Source organism: Pelophylax lessonae, assembly GCF_965119305.1.
Source record: "Pelophylax lessonae genome assembly, chromosome: 1".
NCBI lineage: Eukaryota > Metazoa > Chordata > Amphibia > Anura > Ranidae > Pelophylax > Pelophylax lessonae.
The window spans coordinates 253,871,325-253,895,452 of record NC_138768.1 but is presented as its reverse complement, the minus strand read 5'-3'; the positions used below and the strand labels follow the sequence as shown (position 1 = coordinate 253,895,452).

The window sequence follows — 24,128 nt, the reverse complement described above, 5'->3', positions numbered from 1 at the left end:
GACATGGTAGAAGAGATGGTCAGAGACTGCGGACATGGTAGAGGGGATGGTCAGAGACAGCGGACATGGTACAGGGGATGGTCAGAGACTGCGGACATGGTACAGGGGATAGTCAGAGACTGCGGACATGATAGAAGATAGAAGAGCACTAGGGGGGGGCCAGAGAGCACAGGGGAAGCAGAGAGCACTGGAGGAGCTGAAGGGCATGGGGGGGGGGGGGATAGACAGAATTAAGGGGGGTTTGGAAAGCATTGCAGGGGGGTTGGAAGGCGCAGGGTAGTGGAGAGCACTGGGGGGGGGGCAGGCAGGGAAAACGGGGATGATTGAGAGCACAGGGGGAGGGGGGAACTGGAGAGCACTGTCTGGGGGGGACAGGAAATCACTGAGGGGGAGCCAGACTAAGAGCACGGAGGGGGCTAAGAGCATGGGGAGAGGTAAAGAGCACTGGGGGGGGCTAAAAGAGCACTGGGGGGGCTAAAAGAGCACTGGGGGGGCTAAAAGAGCACTGGGGGGGCTAAAAGAGCACTGGGGGGGGGGCTAAAAGAGCACTGGGGGGGCTAAAAGAGCACTGAGGGGGGCCAGCAAAGGAAGTTGTATAGGAGGGGGATGGGGCAGCTGCATATAGATGAACTGAACTTTCCATATTCCTAGTGCAGCTTCTGAGAGGAGGAGTAACAACATTCAGTGACATGAGGAATATGAAAGTTCAATTCCTCTCTATGCAGCTGTCCCATCCCATCCCCCTCCTATCCAGCACACGAGACTCCTGAGGCACTCTCACTGACCTTCTTCCTGCTGCTGCCTTCTTCACACGGAGATGCGGGCGGCCCGACGGACACCGGCCTGACACCCCCTCCCCCCCCCCCATAGTGCAGAGATGCAGGCGGCCCGACGGACACCGGCCTGACACCCCCTCCCCCCCCCATAGTGCAGAGATGCGGGCGGCCCGACGGACACCGGCCTGACACCCCCTCCCCCCCCCCCCCATAGTGCAGAGATGCGGGCGGCCCGACGGACACCGGCCTGACACCCCCTCCCCCCCCCATAGTGCAGAGATGCGGGCGGCCCGACGGACACCGGCCTGACACCCCCTCCCCCCCCCCCATAGTGCAGAGATGCGGGCGGCCCGGCGGACACCGGCCTGACACCCCCCAGTGCACGCGCCCCCCCCCTCCCACCCCGCTGGTACGTCCCTGAGAGCGGGACAGTAAATGCACGATTTCTCTGTTTCAGTTTCAGCGGATCAATCCGCCGCAGAGTTCCCAGCCTGTCACGGTCTATTCATATTGAAGAGACCAGTGATCAGGCTTCAGCTGTGCTGTGCGCTGCGGCTGATTAATCCGCCTAAACCCGAAACACAGGAAATAGTCCACTTACTGTCCCCCGCTCCCACAGAATACAGGGGGCCCAGAGACAAAAATAAATAGTTGCACAACACTTCTTCATGACTTTTCCAAAACTTAGTAAGTTTGCCCATTTTCCAGGACTTTTCCAGGCCTGGAAAGTGTCATGTCAAAATCCCATGACTTTTCCAGGATTTTCATAACCGTACGAACCCTGAAGTAGGCATTCTCTTTGAAAGGAAAAGCCAACCGGCAACTTTTTACATGGTAATTTCGCAGACCAGCTTTTTAGCCATAGGATTCTGCGCATATGCACCGTCATAAGAGAAAACTGTGACATTTGCTGTATGGAGTCTTTAAGCGCATCTACTGCTAAATATAAAGTGCGAGATAGATCTGTCAAATCTTCCACAGACTCTCCTTGAGAAAGAGCTATCCGGGAAACTCATTTAATACGGTCTTTTAAAGACAAACTCCTATAGCTGCCACAGCTGGTCTTATCACAGACTCTGCAACAGCAAAGGAGGCTTGTAGCAAAGATTTCAACTTTTTATCAGCTGGATCTTTAAAAACCTGGGCATTATCCACAGGACAGGTTAAACTTTTGTTAGCAGAAGAAATTGCAGCATTCACAGTAGGCATACTCCATTTTCTTGTGAACTTTTCCTCCATAGAATACAACAGAGAAAACCTTTTGGGAGGAACAAAACTCCTATCAGGATGATGCCAATCAGCATACATTACCTGGTCCAAGAGCGGATGTAAGGGAAAAAACCTGAGGACTATGAGGAGGCCGCAATTAGCCTAGAGGAAAAGGAGACTTCATCTCTAAGGGAGGTATTTTGTATTTTGTATTCAGACCGGACCATTTCAGTGAGAGATTGAACTAACAATTTCTGGGATTGAGAGGCCGAGTATGACTCCTCAGGTCCTGGCTCCCCAGAAGTTGAAACCTCAGCTTGACCTTCTATGGCAGGGGTCTTCAAACTGCCATAGAAGACCCCTGCTGTTCAGGAACTACAATTCACATCATGCCTAGTCATGTCTGTGAATGTCAGAGTTTTACAATGCCTCATGGGATATGTAATATCGCAACAGCTGGAGGGCCGTAGTTTGTTGATCCCTGTTCTATAGGGTCATATACAGCTACTTCTTCCACATCCTCTGCCCAATCCTGAACTAGATCAGGGGGTGGCTCAGGTGATGGGGGATCTATAATGTTTCTTTCCTCTTTGCGAGGCTGCAATCATGCCAGCAATCTTACCCTCAAGGCCGGCCAACGCCGATGCTAAATCGTACTTGGTGACGTAGGCTGAGACAGAAGAACTGGATGCTACTATGCCTGACAACCGTAATGGCTCAGATTGGCTAGTCGCCTCTTGTCTTTCAGGGCAGGTAAACACAGAGGAAGCATGGCTAGGATCTTCAAGACCTGATGGCGGCACCATTGTGCCCCTTCCAGCTGTTTCCCCCCCCCCCCCCACTCCTTTTTCGGGATGACATTGCTCTTTAGCAAGACAAACTTGAGGTACTAATTTTAGTGAGCTCAAGGCTTGTGCCAAGCTATACAACTTATCAAACACAGCACTGATTATGCCAAAGTAACAGAACCTGACAGTGTTTGTAAACATGCACTCACTGTGACTCACTAAACCCAGCTGCTGTGTCTTCTCCAGCCTCTGACAGAGGCTTGCACGTTGGAAATCCTTCCTTAGGACATTGCGCCATTTGCGCTTGTACTGCGAATGCGCAGTGTGCTACGTGCACGACTGCGTCCACGTGCACGTTAATCACGTCATGACACGCCCCTCCTGGCTCCATGTGCACACTTGTGCTTAAATGGCAAATATTTGCGCGCGTGTGGACGATCCTTCACCACAGACACGACACTGAAGGCGCTGCCTGATCTGGAGATTTCCGAGGAGACGAATGCACGGGCGCTTACGCGCCAAGGCGAAAATCTGCGCGCTAAACAATATGGGGTGAGAGCAGTTTAAGCAAACAAAGGGAGCTTTGTCACAGCTGATACACCTTTCTAGGTGATCAACACAGGGTGAAAGCAATATGTTTAAACAAATAAGGTTTGCTGTAGAGACCAACATCGCACTCGGTATCTGTTATATTTAAAGGGAACAGTGCAGAAAAATATTTTTACAAATATTTTTAAAGTGCACTAACCAGTCCCACCGCAGGATTCTGTCTTGTAACAAGAATCCAATCCTCACCCATCACGGTGAGTTTCTGTAACTTGTCGACTTTCAAGGTCTGGGTTCCCTTGTTTTTGAGGGGAAGCTCCCTTGGATCTGTAGAGCACCCTGCCGGAGCGCCTTTAGGGTTTGGTTTTACCAAGGGTCCGGATCCCAGGGTCCAGTGCCTAAAAAGGACAAAATACAGGCAAAACCTTATATCTCCTTTCCCGAGGCTCAGGTACCATCCTTTTAGTCTTAGACTTTTTTGGATGGACCTGATTGCTAATCCCCTTCGATTCAGAGAGCTTTGATCGGGGTTTGTAGCATAAACTTCTCTCTTCTTCTTGGAGAGAAAAAAAAAATGTGGAGAGCATCTCCACCGTGACAATCACCTTTAAGACACTGGCAAAAAACTGATGTACATCCTGTGTGGGAGGGGTTATATAGGGGGATTTCTTGTCTGATTGGTTGCTAGTGTCCATTCCCCCTTTAGGTGACATATAACCCATACGGTAATGAATATGGCTCTGTGTCCCATGATGTACAATAAATACATTTATTCAAGTCAGGACTACAAAGCTAAACACTTTACAATCTCTTAAATAGTCCCAGTTAAGTAAAACAACATTATTTTGCAAAAAGCCACCAACCACCAGATGCAGTGTGTCACTTGCCAATGTCACCTGCCACCCAGATGCAGTATGTCACTTGTCACCAGATGCAGCGTGTCACTTGCCGTCACCTGCCACCCAGATGCAGCAGGTTGCTTGCCACTGTCATCTGTCACCCATACGCAGTTTTCACCGTTACCTGCCACTCATATGCAACATGTCACTTGCCACTAGGCTTGTGACGGTATCAGATTTTCATGCTGCGATTAATTGATTAAGGTTTTGCCACGGTATACGGTATTATCACGGTATTCTATTATTACATTTAAATTATTAAATTTCCACCTCACTTAAATTTCATTGCTGAATTTAGGGGCTTTGGTTCACTTATGCACATTATTATATAGTCAGTCAGTACAGACTCTGTGAACCAGGCCTAAAATAGGTCATCAAGCAGTGTCTGGCCTAACTGGTGATAACTGGTCCTGGCGCTCGGCTCCGATCCGATGGCCTGGTCATTAAGAGGGCAAATCCTTGTGGTCAAGAAGTGGTTAAACCTGAAGGAGGTGTTATTTATAAATTACTTTACTATTGCTTTAGGCCTGGTTCACATGTATGCGGGTTGGTGGTTCACATGTATGCGGGTTGGCGGCCCACATTTGCACAGGCATAGCAGCCCATTGATTTGAACGGGCTGCTATGCCCTCATTTTCCGCAGAAAAAAGGTGCATGCAGCATTTTTTTTAAATTCAGTGGCCTTGAAATCCATCCTGCTTTTGCACCATGCGACTAACCTGCAGTTCCTGCTCTGGCAAGCTTTCTGCATTTTTTTGTATACGTGGGCACGGCATTTAAAAAACGTTTGCGTGTGCAGCAACGGCAGGTAAGTCGCATGGTGCAAAAGAAGGATGGATTTCATGACCACTGCATTTTTTTAAATTCTGCATGCACCTTTTTTCAGCTGAAAACGCAGGCATAGCAGCTCATTCACATCAATGGGCTGCTATGCCTGTGCAAATGTGGGCCCCCAACCCGCATACATGTGAACCAGGCCTAAAGCAATAGTAAAGTCATTAATTGGTTAAACCTGCAGGAGGACCGGTGTTTTTATCTATTTTTTTTTTTATCTAAAAAAAAAATTGGGATAACTTTACTGTTACGTTTTTTTTTTTTTTTATTCATTAAAGTCTATTAATTGCGTTTGAAAGACTGCTGCGCAAATACAGTGTGACATAAAATATTACAACAATCGCCATTTTTTTCTGTAGGGTCTCTGCTAAAAAAATATATAAAATGTTTGGGGGTTCTAAGTACTTTTCTAGCAAAAAAAAAAAAACTGATTTTAACTTGCAAGCAACAAGTGTCAGAAAAAGTTCTAGTCTTTAAGAGGTTAAACTTCCTTTCTCCCTGGCAGAGGGAAGGAAAAGATACAATGTAATCATATTTGTTTATAGTTACTGGGAGACTTAATGCTGAAAGGCGTTAGCTGTGTGAGTGAATGAGTCATCCAGCTCACTGAAATGTATCAATTCACAAGTCAGACCCAGGAGCAGAGAAACTCGGTATTTTAAAAATGCCACAATAACAATACCGTGGCTATGCAATACCGCGATATATCGAATTACCGAAAACCGGCATATGTCTACTTGCCACTGTCATCTGCCACCCATATGCAGTATGTCACTAGCCACTGTCACCTGCCACCTACATGCAGCTTGTCACTACTTACAGTACTTCTGGCAGCCTCTCAGCCTCAGCGGTGTCTAAGCAGGTAAACTTCCACGTGTGGGCAAGCGGTGAGAGATGACTTAACTTTCTCTCTGCATGCCCGCGGCTGCAACTCTGTCAAGAGCAGCCTTTACGGCCCTGCTGTAGGGGCGGAACAGCGGTGATTCGCAGCAGGCAGTGAGAGATGGTGTCATCTCTCTGCTTCCCGTTGCACCACTGACAGAGCAGCCTTCGCGGCCCAGCTGCAGAGCCGAAGCAGATTGGCAGAGACTGCAGCGAGCGCCGCACAGACAGGGGGAGGTCTGACCAATGTCGGTAATATCGGTAAGTTTCTGACCGATACAAATTATTTGAAAAATTGTGAATATCGGCCCTAATAATCGGTTGACCCCTACTTTGCTCTTCATTCCTGCACATACTGACTATGCTGTCATACCCCCTGCATCCCTCTCTGCACGTCATTATTGTTTTCACCCCAAAGTTAGTCCATTCTGGAGTAGGCATACTTTTGCTAGTAATAAAGTTTCCTCACCTTCGCTGCTAGCTAGGTGCGCCATAAGAGCAATAACCTGGATATTCTTGCCGAGCCCAGACTCATCAGCCAAAATTCCATTAAGATTCTTCTTGTACTGTTTCTCCAGCCAGTCTAGCCCCACCAGCTGGTATTCCCGAAGACTGCCATGTAGAAGAGGAGAGGGCCTTGGCTTCACCTGAGAAGCAAACAAGCAACATTCTCATTAACATTTTACAACTTACATTTTAGAGTTTGGATTGCTAACTGAAATACATCAGGATTGAGCTTTCTAAATGGTCTTCAAATATTAAAAAATCGTTTTGACTGATATAGTACTATACTTACTTTAATAAAAGTACTAGCACAAATACAGCTTAGCGTGAGTTAGGTGGCTTGCTTCAGGTTGGTGCAACTTGTATAAGTCAAACCATACATAAATGTATTTTTCAAATGACTTCACATTTCACCATTTTCACTAAAATCAGCAATCATCATCAATTCCTACACTGCTGTTTGTTGGACAGAGTATACATGTATTTAAAACATTAAATGCAAAAATAAAAATAAAAATAGTACACAAAATGTTGTTGTCGGGAAATAATCTAACCTTGAAATCATCATATATGTGCCTAAAACATAAATAAGACAGAAGCTGTGAATGCAGTTGTCCCCTGAACACACTAAAGACAATTTTGGTAAACAGGCTTAACATTTCCTTTATCAGCTGGTGATCTGTTGTGATCTACTTAGGTTACAATCATTTTACAATCATAATTAGTATTAATATTCATAAAAATTTAAAAATGGCGCCTCCTAGTGGGATAATTCTAAAAATGTTTGATATACAAAAATTAAATAAGTTAAATAAATAAAATGAATTAAATTAAATAAATACGGCTGCCATCAATTTTTTGGCGTGCCCAAAAAACGTAATAGAAAAAAGGATAATTTAAAGTGCCGAAACTAAAAGTGCTAAGTGCAAATATATGTGATGAATAAATAAATAAAGCAATAGTGAATAATTTAGAGCTGGTTCACACTGAGGTGACACGACTCCTTACTACTTCGGGGGCGACTTGTGCATTACCATGCACCACGACTTCGGAGCGACTTGCAGGGACTTCACATAATGGAAGTCTATGCAAGTCGCTCCGAGGTCGCCCCAAAGTAGTACAGGACCCTTTTTCTAAGTCGGAGTGAATTGTGTCGCTCCTATTAGAACGGGTCCTGTAGCGGTCAATGGACCGCGAGGGAGCGAGACTTGTCAGGCTGACAAGTCGCCTGACAAGTCGCGCTAGTGTGAACTGACTCTTAAGTACTGAAATGCATAGTATATAAATACAATATTAAGAAAAGTCCATTAATTCATCCAATGCAAAAATTCTAGGTTGATCTAGCGGCTACTACTTTCGGGTTTGTCACATTCGCTCTTTGTTGGAACGCACACCTAAATAGAGCGGCGTTTAGATACCCTCTCCACCGCTGATTATGTGTGCCGGGTTGGGCACTTTCAAATGTGAGTTCTTTACCTCTGTTTGTTTTAACTAATAAACACCAAACGATATTGTGCAATTATTTGTTTTTATATTTTTTTTGGAAAACGGCCTAACCATATGAACGGTAAACAAGCTTGTCATTATCTATTGTGAGCCCAGAGGGCCATCCATGATCCATTACCAAAAATCCTATCTCCAAGGAGGTTATCTAATCAGTAATAGAGCAAGCTGGGTCCTGGAGGCCCTTTGTCAACTGGTGAGTTACCCTCATACCAACAGGTGAAGGATAACACAAGCACTAGCACCTTATAAACAAGAGGACCTGTTTGAGCACTGTGTCACAATTGTGGTGGAATTTTTGCATTGGATAAATTAATGAACTTTTTTTAATATTGTATTTATATACTATGCATTTCAGCACTTAATTATTCACTATTGCTTATTTATTTATTTATTCATCACATATATTTGCACTTAGCACATTTAGTTACGCGTGCCTCCAAAGCATCCTTTTTTCTATTAGTAATAATATATTGTAAGCGTTCCAAAACCTGAGTATTGCGTAATAAACGTATACAGTCAGTATAAGTCTACAGGTAACTTTACTGGTATTACGGTTGTTGGTTAGTCAAATACGTTTTATTTCAGGGCATAAAAATAACATATTCATAGAGTAATAGAATATCTAAGAAAACTTAACTGTGCTGGATTTCCCATAAGTTTATCAACAAAAAAAATGTACTTTGTTATGACCCATTGAGATAGAGATGCATTTACAGAAAAATATTAAAGTGTAATTTTACACTTAACAACCTAATAAAGATAATGTTCTTTAGCAAGGAACATACAATCCACACTATTAATTATGCTACCAAAATTAGTGTGTGCTGTAAATTGCCTATTGCCAGCAATGTCAGTTTCTTCTGGCTGGAGGCTGCCATTTTGCTGAAGCCTAGAGCCCCTGAGCAGCAGTAAGGCTGGGTTCACACTTATGCGAATTTCCACCTATCTCATTTGCATGACAGGAGAGTGTATGGAGGACCATGGAGCGCACAGCAGAAGGGTCCTGTGCGTCGTTGACTCAGTTTCAGGTCAGAATATAGGCAAAAATTTGTACCCAATTCGGACCTGAAACGGTGAACGGGAACGCACTGGTCCCCCTGCTGCGAACCGTGCCACAGATAGTGTGAACCCATCCTCAATTTTTAGGCTGTCAGCAGATCAGCCTCTACATTTTCAGAACAGTCCCGAAAAAAAAAAAGAGCAACTGTGCAGGTTCATAGAAGGGTGAGACCGTTTATTACTGGATTTTAAACAGTATAGGCACTTATTTTTTTTACATCGTTATACCTGCAAAAGGGATAAACCCAAGTCAGAAAATTTAATCAGCACAGCCAAACTAACAATCTATTAATAAAACAAATTGCTGCTCCCACCAAGGAAGTGATTTCACCACACTTAAAGGAGTTGTAAAGTCAGAAGGTTGTTTATCTTAATGCACTCTTTGCATTAAGATAAAAAGCCTTCTGGGTGTAGAAGCCTCCCCAGCACCCCCTAATACTTACCTGAGCCCATCTCTCTCCAGCGATGTCCACAAGTCCCTCCGTCCGGGACTCTCCCTCCTGATTGACTGGGACACAGCCGCGGCGCCATTGGCTTCCACGGCTGTCAATAAAAGCCAGTTAGCCAATCAGGAGAGAGAGGGGCGGACCCGAATGGCACCTACATGTCTGAATGGACACACTGAGCTGCAGCTAGGCTCAGGTGCCCCCGTAGTAAGCTGCTTGCTGCGGGGGCACTCGATAGGAGGGAGGGGCAAGGAGCAGAAAAGAGGGACCAGAGAAGAGGAGGATCCGGGCTGCTCTGTTCAAAATCATATCTAATACTGTTTGGGAGCCGATGCATGCATTCCCAGCTAGCTACTTAAGTGCTTTTTAATGTAAATGCATTACCTTTAGTCAACACATTAAATGTTTGAAACGGAGAGCACTAGATGTGGTGTGTTCTGTTCCCATTCTATACACAAGACTGTGAGGTCGGAGGCTAATAGTGCGCTATAGGATATACCGAAGTTGGATATACCCTCATCCCTTAAAGGTCAAGACATTAAGTTTTGACCTTACTAGTAATGCAGGGGTCATAACATCAAGGTGAGCGGCTAGACTGCACTGGTGTTGGGCAGCACTATTACTTGTTGGAACTTTCACATGGTGGTGGAATACGTACTATTTCCTGGATATTTTTATGGTATTAATCGTCAAGAAGGCTGATCACATATTGACGCTTCTATACTTTACTAATCGTTTATTATTGTGTTGATTTTTATGGTTTTGTGCACATATTTATGACTTGGTTGGGTGGCACTATATTGTTAATTTATTAACCAATATAATTAAAATTACGCTACACTATAAATTGGAGTGATACCTACAGAAGGACCCAGCATGAAGTGATCTAGCAGGACCTACTTTTCTGACTAAAGTTCCACTGTAAGATAATTCATAAAAGCGAAGGATAAACATAGTTCTTACTGCACATGTAACACGAGAACTTCCAGTGGGAAGAAGCAACTCTGCTGCTCTGGCCACATCTTCAATCTCTCTGGTGTGTTTTCTAGAACTTAGAAGAGCCGGATTGGACCTGTCAACTGATCTATATTGGTCAGTACCCAGCAGGGAGTCAATGAGAACAGTTGTACAATGTTTCTGGGGCATGTCCGCTTCCCCTAGGCGTTCTTTGATATCTACAAAAATAAACAGGAACACATTATTTTACAGACAAATGTGGTCTAAAATAATTTCACTAAAGCCTGCCATGTTTGCAAAACCATAGCCATGAAATGGCTGTCTTCTAGCCAGACATTTGATGATTGGAGACAACAAATAAATATTACCCTATTGAAATAACATACAAATTTACCAACGTGTAGGGGTCACCCATTTAGATTCTGGGATTCATGGCTAGCACTGCCGGGTCTAGCCCCCTTATCCCTTGGATCAATAAGGTTACTGCAGTCTTAGCCCAGACTGAGCTAAATACATTATACCCAGGGATCATTTACTTTCTCACAGTTATCATATGTCTGGCACAGAGTGAAGATAATGTTATGTGATAATTGCCTGGTATAATAGTTTTACTAATCACATGTTGACGCTGATGGGTTATTGTTTCGTTTTTTTCTGCCACTTTGTTTGGGCATTTTCTCTTTTTTTTTCTTCTTCTTGCTCTTTATTTATTTTTTATTTTTTTCTATTGCCAAACTTGGGATGTCTTCCACATTCATTCCCCTATTATTTTGAAGCAGTCATTTTTCTTTTTTTATATTTGTTATGACTGTTCTGTAATGCATATTTGCGCAGTGTTCACATGACATACAGCTGGCGGATGCCCTCTCTGACTTGTGTATTCTTTTTATACATGTTTTGTAAAAGTTTACAGCTCATCAATAAAAAAATATTTGAATAAAAAAACCTGCCTGTTTAAAAAGATTTACAGCTACAAAAATGCTTATATATACTAGAAACATGTAACCATGGCCACAATGCCTTTCCTTATGTACAATCAGTGGATTTGCAAGTTGGAACTGCCAAACAAGGTCAAACAGCACTAAGTGTTCTAGGAATCTCCCCTCATACACCAAACACTATAACTATACCAAGAATATTCATACTTTCTAATCAAAGCTAGAAAAATCCTTTAACCACTTGCTGACTGTCCCCATGCAGATATACTGTGACAGGGTGGCTCGGCTACGCATAATCACGTACATATACGTGAGTTTGTGCACGCGGTCTCTGCGGCGCGGAGCCGCGCTCCCGCTGTGATTGAAGGAAGTCAGACCCCTCTGTGTGCGGGAGGAGCGGGCTTGATCACCGCCGGCCTCCCACAATCTTCGGCAAGAATGACAGAAGAGCTGCCTGCCTATGTAATCAAAACAGGCGGCTTTTGTGTCAGAGAGGCAGGGAAAGATCGTGTGATTCAGCTAAGCTGAATCACCGATCTCTCTCTGCCTCTGTCCAACCAATCCCCCCACACAGTTAGTAAGCACAAAAGGGAACACATTTAACCCCTTGATCACCCCCAGTGTTAACCCCTTTCCTGCCAGTGTCATTTATACAGTAACAGTGCATATTATTTAGCACTGATTACTGTATTAAGGTAACTGGTCCCCAAAGATTGGACACAGCGGGAGTCAGACCGTGGGAGGAGCGGCTCGATCGCCGCCGGCTTCCCGCAATCTTCGCCTAGAATGACCCGCCTATGTAAATAAAGCAGGTGGCTTTTCTGTCAGAGAGGCAGGGAAAGATCATGTGATTCAGCTAAGCTGAATCACCAATCTCTATCTGCCTCTGTCCAAAATATTGTGGTTTTTTTTTCAAAATTGTCGCTCTTCTTTTGATTATAGCGCAAAATCTAAAAATACCATCAAAAGAAAGCTCTATTTGTGGGGGAAAAAAGGACATCAATTGTATTTGGGTACGGCGTCGCACAACTGTGCAATTGTAAGTTAAAGCAACGCAGTGCAGAATCACAAAAAATGGCCTGGTCATTAGCGGGGTAAAACCTTCCGGAGCTGAAGTGGTTAATAAAAGATGCGTGATTAAAGACATTTATATACATACCTTGACTAGACTTCCTCCCTTCTTCATTTTGGTTGAAAACATGGGGCCAGTGAAAATTCTCATCATAAGCACCTTCATATTCCTTTACTAAATCATCTAGTGGCAGATCAGCTGTAAGTATATAAAAATGAGCATCGATTAGTAATATCAACCTAGAATGGCAAGAACACCAAATGAACACAAACAGTAATAAAAGACAAAGAAAATGAGGATTTTGGAAGCAGAACAAAACCCTGTCTTTTTGAGCTTCCTAAAGCAGAACTAAACTCCACAATATAGTCGCCTCCACCTTTCAGTGATGCGAAAAATAAGTAATAAGCTAGCGCTCTGGTCTGATGTGGTGGAGTCGGTGTGAGGGTATAACAGAAATAAAAAACTAGAACAAGCAAGGTTAAAGCGAATTACCTAAGATACATGACAAGTGGGCATATAAAAGTCCGTCAGGTGAGGGAACACTGAAGATGAATAAGGCTAAAGGATGTGCCTCGGTCTGCAAACAAAGGGCCAGCTCCACCGCACAGGAAGAACAATTCTGTGAACAATGCAAAGAACAAACAGGCAAAGAGCCTCTAAGTGCAGTACGTTTATTGAAATGAAGGTACACAAGATAGAACAACTCACATGATAGTAAGTCAAAGTAGGCTCAATATGGAATCAATCGGTGAATGTTAAGTCCAAATCCTGAGTCCGGGAGAAGAGGTGACCTATGCCGGTAGGTGGAAGTGGAGGACAGGACAAGCCGGCTGCTGTCTTCCGGGACCGCTGATCTCAGCGTATCAGGCTGGAATGCAGCGTCGGCCGCGTGGCGTCACCAAGGTCAGAGGGGTACATGACGCGTTTCAGAGCATGCGCCAAGCTCGTGGGGAGCATGCGCGCTCTTTTTTTAAGTGTTAATGCAGAGACTACTCGGAGCCAAGGATTTATATGAGCGTGATCCATAGGTGGGAGTGTACGGGAGAACAAACCACCAATGGGAATGAATGGCGGCCATGCTAAAAAAGCAGTCTTAGTTCATTCATATGTTTGTTTTATTATAGCACAGATAGTATTGCAGTTTATATAAGTTTCCCCTTTTTTAGCATGGCCGCCATTCATTCCCATTGGTGATTTGTTCTCCCGTACACTCCCGTACACTCCCACCTATAAATCACGCTAATATAAATCCTTGGCTCCGAGTAGTCTCTGCATTAACACTTGAAAAAAGAGCGCGCATACTCCCCACGAGCTTGGCGCATGCTCTGAAACGCGTCGTGTACCCCTCTGACCTTGGTGACGTCACGCGGCCAACGCTGCGTTCCAGCCTGATACGCAAGGATCAGCCGGTCCCGGAAGACAGCAGCCGGCTTGTCCTGTCCTCCACTTCCACCTACCGGTATAGGTCACCTCTTCTCCCGGACTCAGGATTTGGACTTAACGTTCACCGATTGATTCCAGGTTGAGCCTAATTTGACTTACTATCATGTGAGTTGTTATATCTTGTGTACCTTCATTTCAATAAACGTACTGCACTTAGAGGCGTTTGACCTTTCAGTGATGCGGCAGGTACAATTACTCGTGGGCCGTTGTCATTTTCTCCACGGATACAAGGTTTTGTAGGTCATCCTGTGCATGTGTCATTCCAGCATAGCTGCAGTGTGGCGGGAATGCATGCTGAGCTGCTCATGCCCAGGTCAGTGTATCTTCAATAGAAAACTGCAAGCAGGCAAGTAAGTGTGTATTACTGCAGAAAAGACATAGCATGCGGGGATAAGGCCCAAAGGGACTGGTCTTCAGTATTTTGGCATAGTTTCCAATCCTCGAGTACGCAGTAGTATAACTTACCATTTATAAATAATACACACTTTGTCTCTCAGACGAAAATAAAGAAAACCTGTTTCCTCCTTTCTGGGCTGTGACTTTTTTTTTCTAGCATGTACTCACTACCCAGTTTTGGTTTGGTGTTTGTAGGAAGAAGGTTTTACAGGCTTAAAAGAACAGAGGCTTCTCTGGTAATCCAGCAAATAAAGGGAGCACTCTTTAGACTCCATCAAAAATAGCTTTCAATACTACCAAACATGAAGGTACAATAAAAAATGTACCGTACTGAAGCCTTGTTGCAAGCCCAGAGAAATAGTGTCAATCTTCTCAGTGCCAATATTCTTGTAGGTAATATATTCCAATATTCTTGTAGCCAATATATACATAGTTACATAGTTAGTGAGGCTGAAAAAAGAAACCAGTTCATCCAGTTTAACCTATGATGAGTGTGTGTGTGTATAGGTGTTTATGTCAATAGTACCTTGAATACCCCTTTATGTTGTGGTCATTAAGGTGCCCATCTAATCGTTTTTTGGAAACTATTCATGCTCCTCGCTGATACCACTGCTTGTGGAAGAGAGTTCCACATCCTTACCGCTCTGATAGTATAGAATTCTTTATGCAGTTTAAGATTAAACCACTTCTCTTCTAATTTTAGCGAATGGCCACAAGTCCTTTTGTATTCTCTTTAACTGAATAGTTTGTTCCCTATGCTAGGGTCACCAGTACGGTATTTGTACATTGATACCATATCCCCTCTCAAGTGTCTCTTCTCCAGAGAGAATAAGTTCAATGCTTGTAGTCTTTCTTCATAGCTGAGATCCTCCAGTCTCTTTATTAGCTTTGTTACCCTTCTCTGGACTCTCTCCAGTTCCAGCACATCTTTTCTGAGGACCAGTGCCCAGAACTGGGTGGCATACTCCAGATGTGGCTGAACCAGAGTCTTGTAGAGTGGGAAAATTATTGTTTTATCTCTGGAGTGAATCCCCTTTTTAATACATGCCAATATTCTGTTGGCTTTGCTTGCAGCAGCTTGGCATTGCATGCCATTGCTAAGCTTGTCTTCTACTAGGACCCCCAGATCCTTTTCCATCTTTGATTTCCCCAAAGGCTCTCACCCTAGTGAGTAACTTGCATTCGTATTTCTGGCATCCAAATGCATTACCTTACATTTTTCAACATTAAACCTCATTTGCCATGTAGATGCCCATCCCATTACTTTGTTCAGGTCATCCTGTAAGATCACCACATCCTGCGTAGAAGTTATTGCCCTTCTTAATTTAGTATTGTCTGAAAATACGGAGATTGAGCTGTTTATCCCATCCTCTAGGTTGTTTATGAATAAGTTAAATAGGATTGGTCCCATGACCGATCCTTGGGGGACCCCACTTTCCACACCAGACCATTATGAGTATTCCTAATTTATCACCACCCTTTGGACTCGCCTCTGCAGCCAGTTTTTAATCCAGGTACTCACCCTATGGTCCATACCTACATAGCTTAGTTTGTACAGTAAACATTTGTGGGAAACTGTATAAAATGCCTTTGCAAAATCCAGATACACCACATCCACAGGCTTACCTTTATCTAGGTGGCAGCTCACTTCATCATAGAAGGTTAATAGATTGGTCTGGCAAGAGCGATTTTTCATGAATCCATGCTGATTACTACTAATAATACCATTTTCATTACTAAAGTCTTGTATATAGTCCCTTATCATTTCCTCCAATTTCTTACAGACTATTGATGCTAGGCTAACTGGCCTGTAGTTCCCAGGGATATATCTCTGCCCTTTTTTAAATATTGGTACCACATTTGCTTTATTCCAGTCAGCTGGTACCATTCCTGTCAGTAGACTATCCATAAAAATTAGGAACAATGGTCTGGCTAACACCTGGCTGAGTTCCTTAAGGACCCTCGGGTATAAGCCATCTGGTTCCGGTGACATATTTATGTTAAGTTTTTCAAGTCTAGTTCTGAGTCTGTCTTCTGTTAACCATGAGGGTGCTTCCTGTGACATGTTATTAACTTTAACTTCACAAACTGGGTTATTGTAGCCAGGCGGCACAAGTGGTGTAGAGGTTAGCACTTTCACCTAGCAGCAAGAGGGTCGCTGGTTCGAATTCCAACCACGACACTACCTGCCTGGAGTTTGCATGTTCTCCCTGTGCCTGCGTGGGTTTCCTCCGGGTACTCCGGTTTCCTCCCACACTCCAAAGACATGCTAGTAGGTTAATTGGATCCTGTATAAAAAAAAAATTGGCCCTACTATGTATGTATGAATGTGAGTTAGGGACCTTAGATTGTACGCTCCTTGAGGGCAGGGACTGATGTGAATATGTAATATATATGTAAAGCGCTGCGTAAATTGACAGCGCTATATAAGTACCTGAAATAAATAATAAATAAATAAATAAATTCCTTTGTGAAGACTGAGGAGAAGAATTTATTTAGCGCCTTCGCCTTCTCTCTGTCCTTTGTAGCCAGATTTGCTGCGTTGTCCTTTATGAGGCCATTGTGGGGCCTCACTTTCTTACTATTTATATATTTAAAGAATTTCTTGGGTTTTTTCTTTACTCTCTTCCGCTATGTGCCTTTCGTGTTCTATTTTAGTCACCATAATTTCACTCTTACATTTCTTATTGCATTCTTTGTAATTTTGGAATGCTGCCAATCACCCCTCAGTCTTGTACTTTTTGAAGCTATTTTCTTTAGTTTTTATATGCATTTTTACATTGGAGTTTAGCGAACCAGGGTTTATTTTAGCTCTTTTAAACGTATTTCCCATTGGAATGTACTGGCCAATACCTTATTTAGTATGTTCTTAAAGCACTCCCATTTTTCCTCCGTGTTCTTTGTTCCTAGGATTTATCCCCTTTAATAGCGTCTAGAATAGAGCGCAGTTAAGGGAAATTGGCTCTTTTGAAAGTCAGTGTCCTTATATTCCTGGGTGCAAGCCATCCGGTCCCGGTGATTTATTTATGTTAAGTTTTTCAAGTTTAGTTCTTCTGTTAACCATGAGTGTATTTCCTGAGGTGTATTATTTATTTTAACAAGCTGGGGTAGCGTAGTCCCCCCAATTCTTTTGTAAAGACTGAAGAGAAGAATTTATTTAGCACATATAAATTGCTGTGATTTTATGCCCAAACCCCTAGAAGATTAGTGTACAAAAAAGGGCTAAGAAAAAAGATGGGGCTTTGTATGGGCAAATGGAGAGAGAGGATGATCACAATTATCACACTATTATATTAAAATTACTCTCTTTATTGTACAAAACATGCATAAAATATACTATGAATACATAACAACAATAGATAAAAGGAAAATCGCATGTGTAGGAATATATTCCCATAGGGATTGCTGATACAGTGTATCTCAATAGATGTTACGGTCTCTAGGTAGCACAATCTAGGGTCCCCAAGCAACAGGGCTTCCTCAGGGCCAGAGAGACCAGGGCCAGGGCAAGCGACAGAGAGACTGCGATAGAGACCTGAGCGGACACATGCGTTGAGGAGCAAATCAGTGCGGTTGGGTGTATAGGGGATGTGCATTAAAGCAACTGCAACCATGCCGATTCAGAAGGAAATTCCCATTCAGTATCCTCTCAAAGTTATCATAGGACCCCAAACTACAGGTAACGGACACGTTCCTCGTATCATACTACATCAACATAATGGGGTCTCTATTAAGACCACTGTGTACATGAGGCAGATGCTTCATAGAGTATAGTCTATATATCCACATATACTGGCCGCATCATGGATCTTGCCATCAGAATACGGGGCTCCTTCCGTCCACCCTTGTAGCAACGATCTGCCTGTAGGCAGATCGTTTGTCTTAATAGAGACCCCATTATGTTGATGTAGTTTGATACAAGGAACGTGTCCGTTACCTGTAGTTTGGGGTCCTATGATAACTTTGAGAGGATACTGAATGGGAATTTCCTTCTGAATCTGCATGGTTGCAGTTGCTTTAATGCACACCCCCCCCCCCCCTATACACCCACCCGCACTGATTTACTCCCCAACGCATGTGTCAGCTCATGTCTCTATCGCAGTTGGAAATATCGGTCTGCCTTAGTCTCTCTGGCCCTGAGGAAGACCTGTTGCGAATGGCGTCGGCTTGGCAGGGGACCCTAGACCGTGCTACCTAGAGACCGTAACATCTATTGAGATACACTATATCAGCATTCCCTATGGGAATATATTTCTACACATGCAATTTCCTTTTATCTATTGTTGTTATGTATTCATAGTATATTTTATACATGTTTTGTACAATAAAGAGTAATTTTAATATAATAGTGTGATAATTTTGATCATCCTCTCTCCATTTGCCCATACAAAGCCCCAACTTTTTTCTTAGCCCTTTTTTGTACAATTTATTTAGCACTTTCGCCATCTCTCTGTCCTCTTTGGTCAGATTCCCTTCGTCGTCTTTTTTGAGGCCAATGTTCTGGTCTCGCTTTTTTACTATTTATATACCTAAAGAATTTCTTGGGTTTTTTTTTTACTCTCTTCCACTGTGTGCCTTTCGTGTTCTATTTTAGCCGCCTTGATTTTGCCTTTATATTTCTTATTTACATAGTTACATAGTTAGTGAGGTTGAAAAAAGATATCAGTCCATCCAGTTCAACCTATGATGTGTGTGTGTATTTGCTGTTAACCGTACATTGCATACCCCTGTATGTTGTGGTCTTTAAGGTGCCTATCTAATATTTTTTTGAAACTATCGATGCTCCCTGCTACAACTGTTTGCGAAAGAGAATTCCACATCCTTACTCCTCTGACAGTGAAGAACCCCCTACGTACTTTAACCACTTAAGCCCCGGAAGATTTTACCCCCTTCCTGACCAGGGGGTATTTTGCAATTCGGCACTGCGTGACTTTAACGGACAATTGCGCGGTCGTGCGAAGCTGTACCTAAACGAATTTGACGTCCTTTTTTTCCCACAAACAGAGCTTTCTTTTGGTGGTATTTGATCACCTGTGCGATTTTTTGATCACGCGCTATAAACAAAAAAAGAGCGTCAATTTTGCAAAAATAACAATATTTTTCACATTTTTTTATATGAAATTCCCCCCAAAAAAAAAGTAAAAATCAAAATTTTTTAAAATTTTCGGCCAATTTGTTTTATGCTACATATGTTTGGTAAAAAAAATCGCAAAAAGCGTATTTTGATTGGTTTGCGCAAAAGTTATCGCGTTTACTAACAAAGGGAAAGATTTTTGTTGTTTTTTTTTTAACGCGTAATGGCGGCGATCTGCGATTTTTTTTGCGGTACTGCGACATTTGGGCGGACAGATCGGACCCTTGACTGACATTTGTGACACTTTTGGGGTTACCAGTGACATTTCTACAGTAATCAGTGCTATACATATGCACTGTTACTGTAAAAATACACTGGTTGTGAAGGGGTTAACTTTATTTGGGAGGGAGGGGCTGTGTGTATCCCTAGGGGCGTGCTTTCTACTGTGATTGGCTGTGGCTTGAGCTGTAAGGACACTGATCAACGGATCTACATACTAGATCCGTTTGATCAGTGTCTTTACAGCGAGGAGAATGACAGGTGGCTTGTTTACACAAGCTGCCTGACATTCTCCCTCTCCCCCGCCGATCGCCGAGTGACCGGCGGACATCGGGTCCGCTGGTCACACGCGCGGGGGGGTCCGTGACCACGCGGGAGCGCGCCTCCGGGGGCGCGTGCTCGCTCCCTAGACCCTCACAAGCTAGTGACGTAGCCCTACGTCACTTTGCCTGTGAGGGGCTGACTGCCGACGTAGATCGGCGTTAGGCAGTCGGCAAGTGGTTAAGGTTAAACCACCTTTCCTCTAGTTTTAGTGAGTGGCCACGTGTCTTATTGTATTCCCTTTCTCTGAATAGTTTGTTCCTTATGCTAGGGTCGCCAGTACAGTATTTGTACATTGATATCATATCCCCCCTTAATCTTCTCTTCTCCAGAGAGAATAAGTTCAGTGCTTGTAGACTTTCCTCATAGCAGATGTCCTCCATTCCCCCAATTATTTTTTTCGCCCTTCTCTGGACTCTCTCCAGTTCCAACACAACCTTCCTGAGGATCGGTGCCCAGAACTGGACAGCATACTCCAGATGTGGCCGGACCAGAGTCTTGTAGAGTGGGAGAATAATCTCTTTATTTCTGGAGTGAATCCCCTTTTTTATACATCCCAGCATTCTGTTGGCTTTGCTTGCAGCGGCTTGGCATTGCATGCCACTGCCAAGCCTGTTGTCTACCAGTACCCCCAGGTCCTTTTCCATCTTAGATTCACCCAGAGGTTCCCCCCCTAGTGAGTAGCTTGCTTTCTGGTTTCTGGCACCCAAGTGCATTACTTTACATTTTTCAACATTAAATCTCATCTGCCATGTAGTTGCCCACCCCATTATTTTGTTCAGGTCCGCTTGTAAGGTTTCCACATCCTGCATAGAAGATATTGGCATGCTTAGTTTAGCATCATCCGCAAATACTGAGATTGTACTAGATATCCCCTCCTCTAGATCATTTATGAATAAATTAAACAGGATTGGCCCCAGGACAGAACCCTGGGGGACCCCACTTTTCACACCCGCCCAATCCGAGTACTCCCCATTAATCAACACCCTTTGCACTCTCCCCTGGAGCCAGTTCTCTATCCAGGTACTCACCTTATGGTCCATACCTACCTTCCTTAGTTTGAACAGTAAGCGTTTGTGGGAAACGGTGTCAAAGGCCTTTGCAAAGTCCAGATACACCACATCCACAGGCTTACCTTTATCTAGGTGGCAGCTCACTTCATCATAGAAGGTAATAGATTGGTTTGGCAAGAACGATTTTTCATGAATCCATGCTGATTACTACTAATAATACCATTTTCATTACTAAAGTCTTGTATGTGGTCCCTTAACATCCCCTCCAAAATCTTGCAGACTACTGATGTTAGGCTGACCGGCCTATAGTTACCCGGGATATATCTCTGCCCTTTTTTAAATATTGGTACCACGTTGGCTTTTTTCCAATCAGCTGGCACCATACCCGTCTGTAAACTATCCTTAAAGATCATGAATAATGGTCTGGCAATCACCTGGCTGAGCTCTTTAAGAACCCTCGGGTGCAAGCCATCTGGTCCCGGTGATTTATTTATGTTAAGTTTCTCTAGTTTAGTTCTAAGTCTATCTTCTGTTAGCCAAGGCGGTACTTCCTGAGGTGTGTTGTTTAGTTCAGCCTTACAAGCTGGGTTAGTGTAGCCCCCCAATTCTTTTGTGAAGACTGAAGAGAAGAAATTATTTAACACTACCGCCTTTTCCCTGTCCTCTGTGGCCAAATCTCCCTTGTCGTCTTTTATGGGGCCAATGTGTTCTGGCCTCGCTTTCTTACTGTTTATATACTTAAAGAATTTCTTGGGGTTCTTTTTAATCTCTTCCGCTATATGTCTCTCGTGTTCTATTTTAGCCGCCCTGATGTCGTCTTTACATTTCTAATTACACTCTTTGTAATGCTTGAATGCTGCCAATGACCCCTCAGTCTTGTATTTTTTTAAGGCCTTTTATTTAGCATTAATATGCATTTTTAAGTTGGAGTTTAGCCACCCAGGGTTTAGTTTTGTTCTTTTAAATTTATTTCCCTTTGGAATGCACAGGCCAATCCCTTTGTTTAGTATGCTCTTGAAGCACTCCCATTTTTCCTCCGTGTTCTTTGTTCCCAGGGTTCTATCCCATCTGATATTTTCTAGCAGAGAGCGCAGTTTTGGGAAATTGGCTCTTTTGAAATTCAGTGTCCTTATATTACCCTTGTGTTTCCAATTACTATGATTAATAATGAAACTAATTGACCTAATTGACGTGAGCAGGTCTGTATTTGGTAATCAGTAGGTTAAGTACCGCATTGTTTCTTGTCGGTGCATTCACCATGTGACCCATGACATTGTCCAGCAAAACATTTAGGAACTGCCGAGCCTTGGCTGAATGCGCGGTTCCTTCTGCCCAGTCTATATCTGGATAATTAAAGTCCCCCATTATAATGACATTTCCCCTCCTTGCTGCCAATCCTGTCTGTAAAAGGAGGTCCGCCTCCCCCTCCTCCCTCAGGCTGGGGGGCCTATAGCATACGCCCAATATTACCTTCCACACAGTGCCTTCCCTTTGAAGTTCTACCCATAGGGATTCTGCCTCGTCGATAGCTCCATTATTAATATCATCCCTCATATTTAGCTGTACACGGTTCTTAATTTACAGACATACCCCTCCCCCTTTTTTACCTTCTCTATTGCACTCTTTCTAATGTTGGAATGCAGCCAATGACCCCTCAGCCTTGTATTTTCTGAAGGCCTTTTCTTTAGTTTTAATATGCCTTTTTATGTTGGAGTTTAGCCACTCAGGGTTTATGTAAGCTCTTTTAAACTATTTACCCTTTGGAATGCACTGGCTAATCCATTTGTTTAGTATGTTCTTGAAGCACTCCCATTTTTCCTCTGTGTTCTTTGTTCCTATGATTCTATGCCATTTTACATTGTCTAGCAAAGAGCGCAGTTTAGTGAAGTTGGCTCCTTTGAAATTCAGTGTCCTTATATCATCCTGGTGTTTCTTATTTCTCTGATTGATACTGAAACTTATTGACCTATGGTCACTGTTTCCTAAGTTTCCCCGTATTTCTACATCCTCAATCAGGTCTGTATTGTTAGTAATCAGTAGGTCTAGTAACGCATTGTTTCCCATTGGTGCGTTCACCATCTGACCCATGAAATTGTCCAGCAAAACATTTAGGAACTGCCGAGCCTTGGCTGAATGCGCGGTTCCTTCTGCCCAGTCTATATCTGGATAATTAAAGTCCCCCATTATAATGACATTTCCCCTCCTTGCTGCCAATCCTGTCTGTAAAAGGAGGTCCGCCTCCCCCTCCTCCCTCAGGTTGGGAGGCCTATAGCATACGCCCAATATTACCTTCCACACAGTGCCTTCCCTTTGAAGTTCTACCCATAGGGATTCTGCCTCGTCGATAGCTCCATTATTAATATCATCCCTCATATTTAGCTGTACACGGTTCTTAATATACAGACATACCCCTCCCCCTTTTTTACCTTCTCTATTGCACTCTTTCAAATGTTGGAATGCAGCCAAAGACCCCTCAGCCTTGTATTTTCTGAAGGCCTTTTCTTTAGTTTTAATATGCCTTTTTATGTTGGAGTTTAGCCACTCAGGGTTTATGTAAGCTCTTTTAAACTATTTACCCTTTGGAATGCACTGGCCAATCCATTTGTTTAGTATGTTCTTGAAGCACTCCCATTTTTCCTCTGTGTTCTTTGTTCCTATGATTCTATGCCATTTTACATTGTCTAGCAAAGAGCGCAGTTTAGTGAAGTTGGCTCCTTTGAAATTCAGTGTCCTTATATCATCCTGGTGTTTCTTATTTCTCTGATTGATACTGAAACTTATTGACCTATGGTCACTGTTTCCTAAGTTTCCCCGTATTTCTACATCCTCAATCAGGTCTGTATTGTTAGTAATCAGTAGGTCTAGTAACGCATTGTTTCTCATTGGTGCGTTCACCATCTGACCCATGAAATTGTCCTGCAAAACATTTAGGAAATGGCGAGCCTTAGATGAATGCGTGGTTCCTTCTGTCCATTCTATATCCGAATATTTGAAGTCCCCCATTATAATGACATCTTCTATCCTTGCTGCCATTCCAAGCTGTGATAGGAGGTCCGCCTCCCCCTCCTCTCTCTAAATTGGGGAGCCTAAAGCATACACCCAACATTACTAACCCCACAGTACCTTCCCTTTGAAGCTCTACCCATAGGGATTCAACCTCCTCCCTAGCCCCATTAGTTATATCGT

General features: G+C 43.4%; 1 protein-coding gene across 7 annotated transcripts in view; it reads right to left on the bottom strand.

Annotated features, from left to right (window-relative positions):
* The window catches only part of LOC309562087 (E1A-binding protein p400-like), a 512,144-nt gene that overhangs the window by 328,610 nt on the left and 159,406 nt on the right, over nucleotides 1-24,128 (bottom strand). For all 7 annotated transcript variants that reach the window (XM_082266206.1, XM_082266208.1, XM_082266207.1 and 4 more), the window contains 3 exons: nucleotides 12,504-12,614; nucleotides 10,413-10,624; nucleotides 6,404-6,581 (listed from right to left, as the gene is read on the bottom strand). In XM_082266206.1, coding sequence (XP_082122332.1) covers nucleotides 6,404-6,581; nucleotides 10,413-10,624; nucleotides 12,504-12,614 — 501 coding nt within the window. The remainder of the gene's footprint in view (nucleotides 1-6,403; nucleotides 6,582-10,412; nucleotides 10,625-12,503; nucleotides 12,615-24,128) is intronic.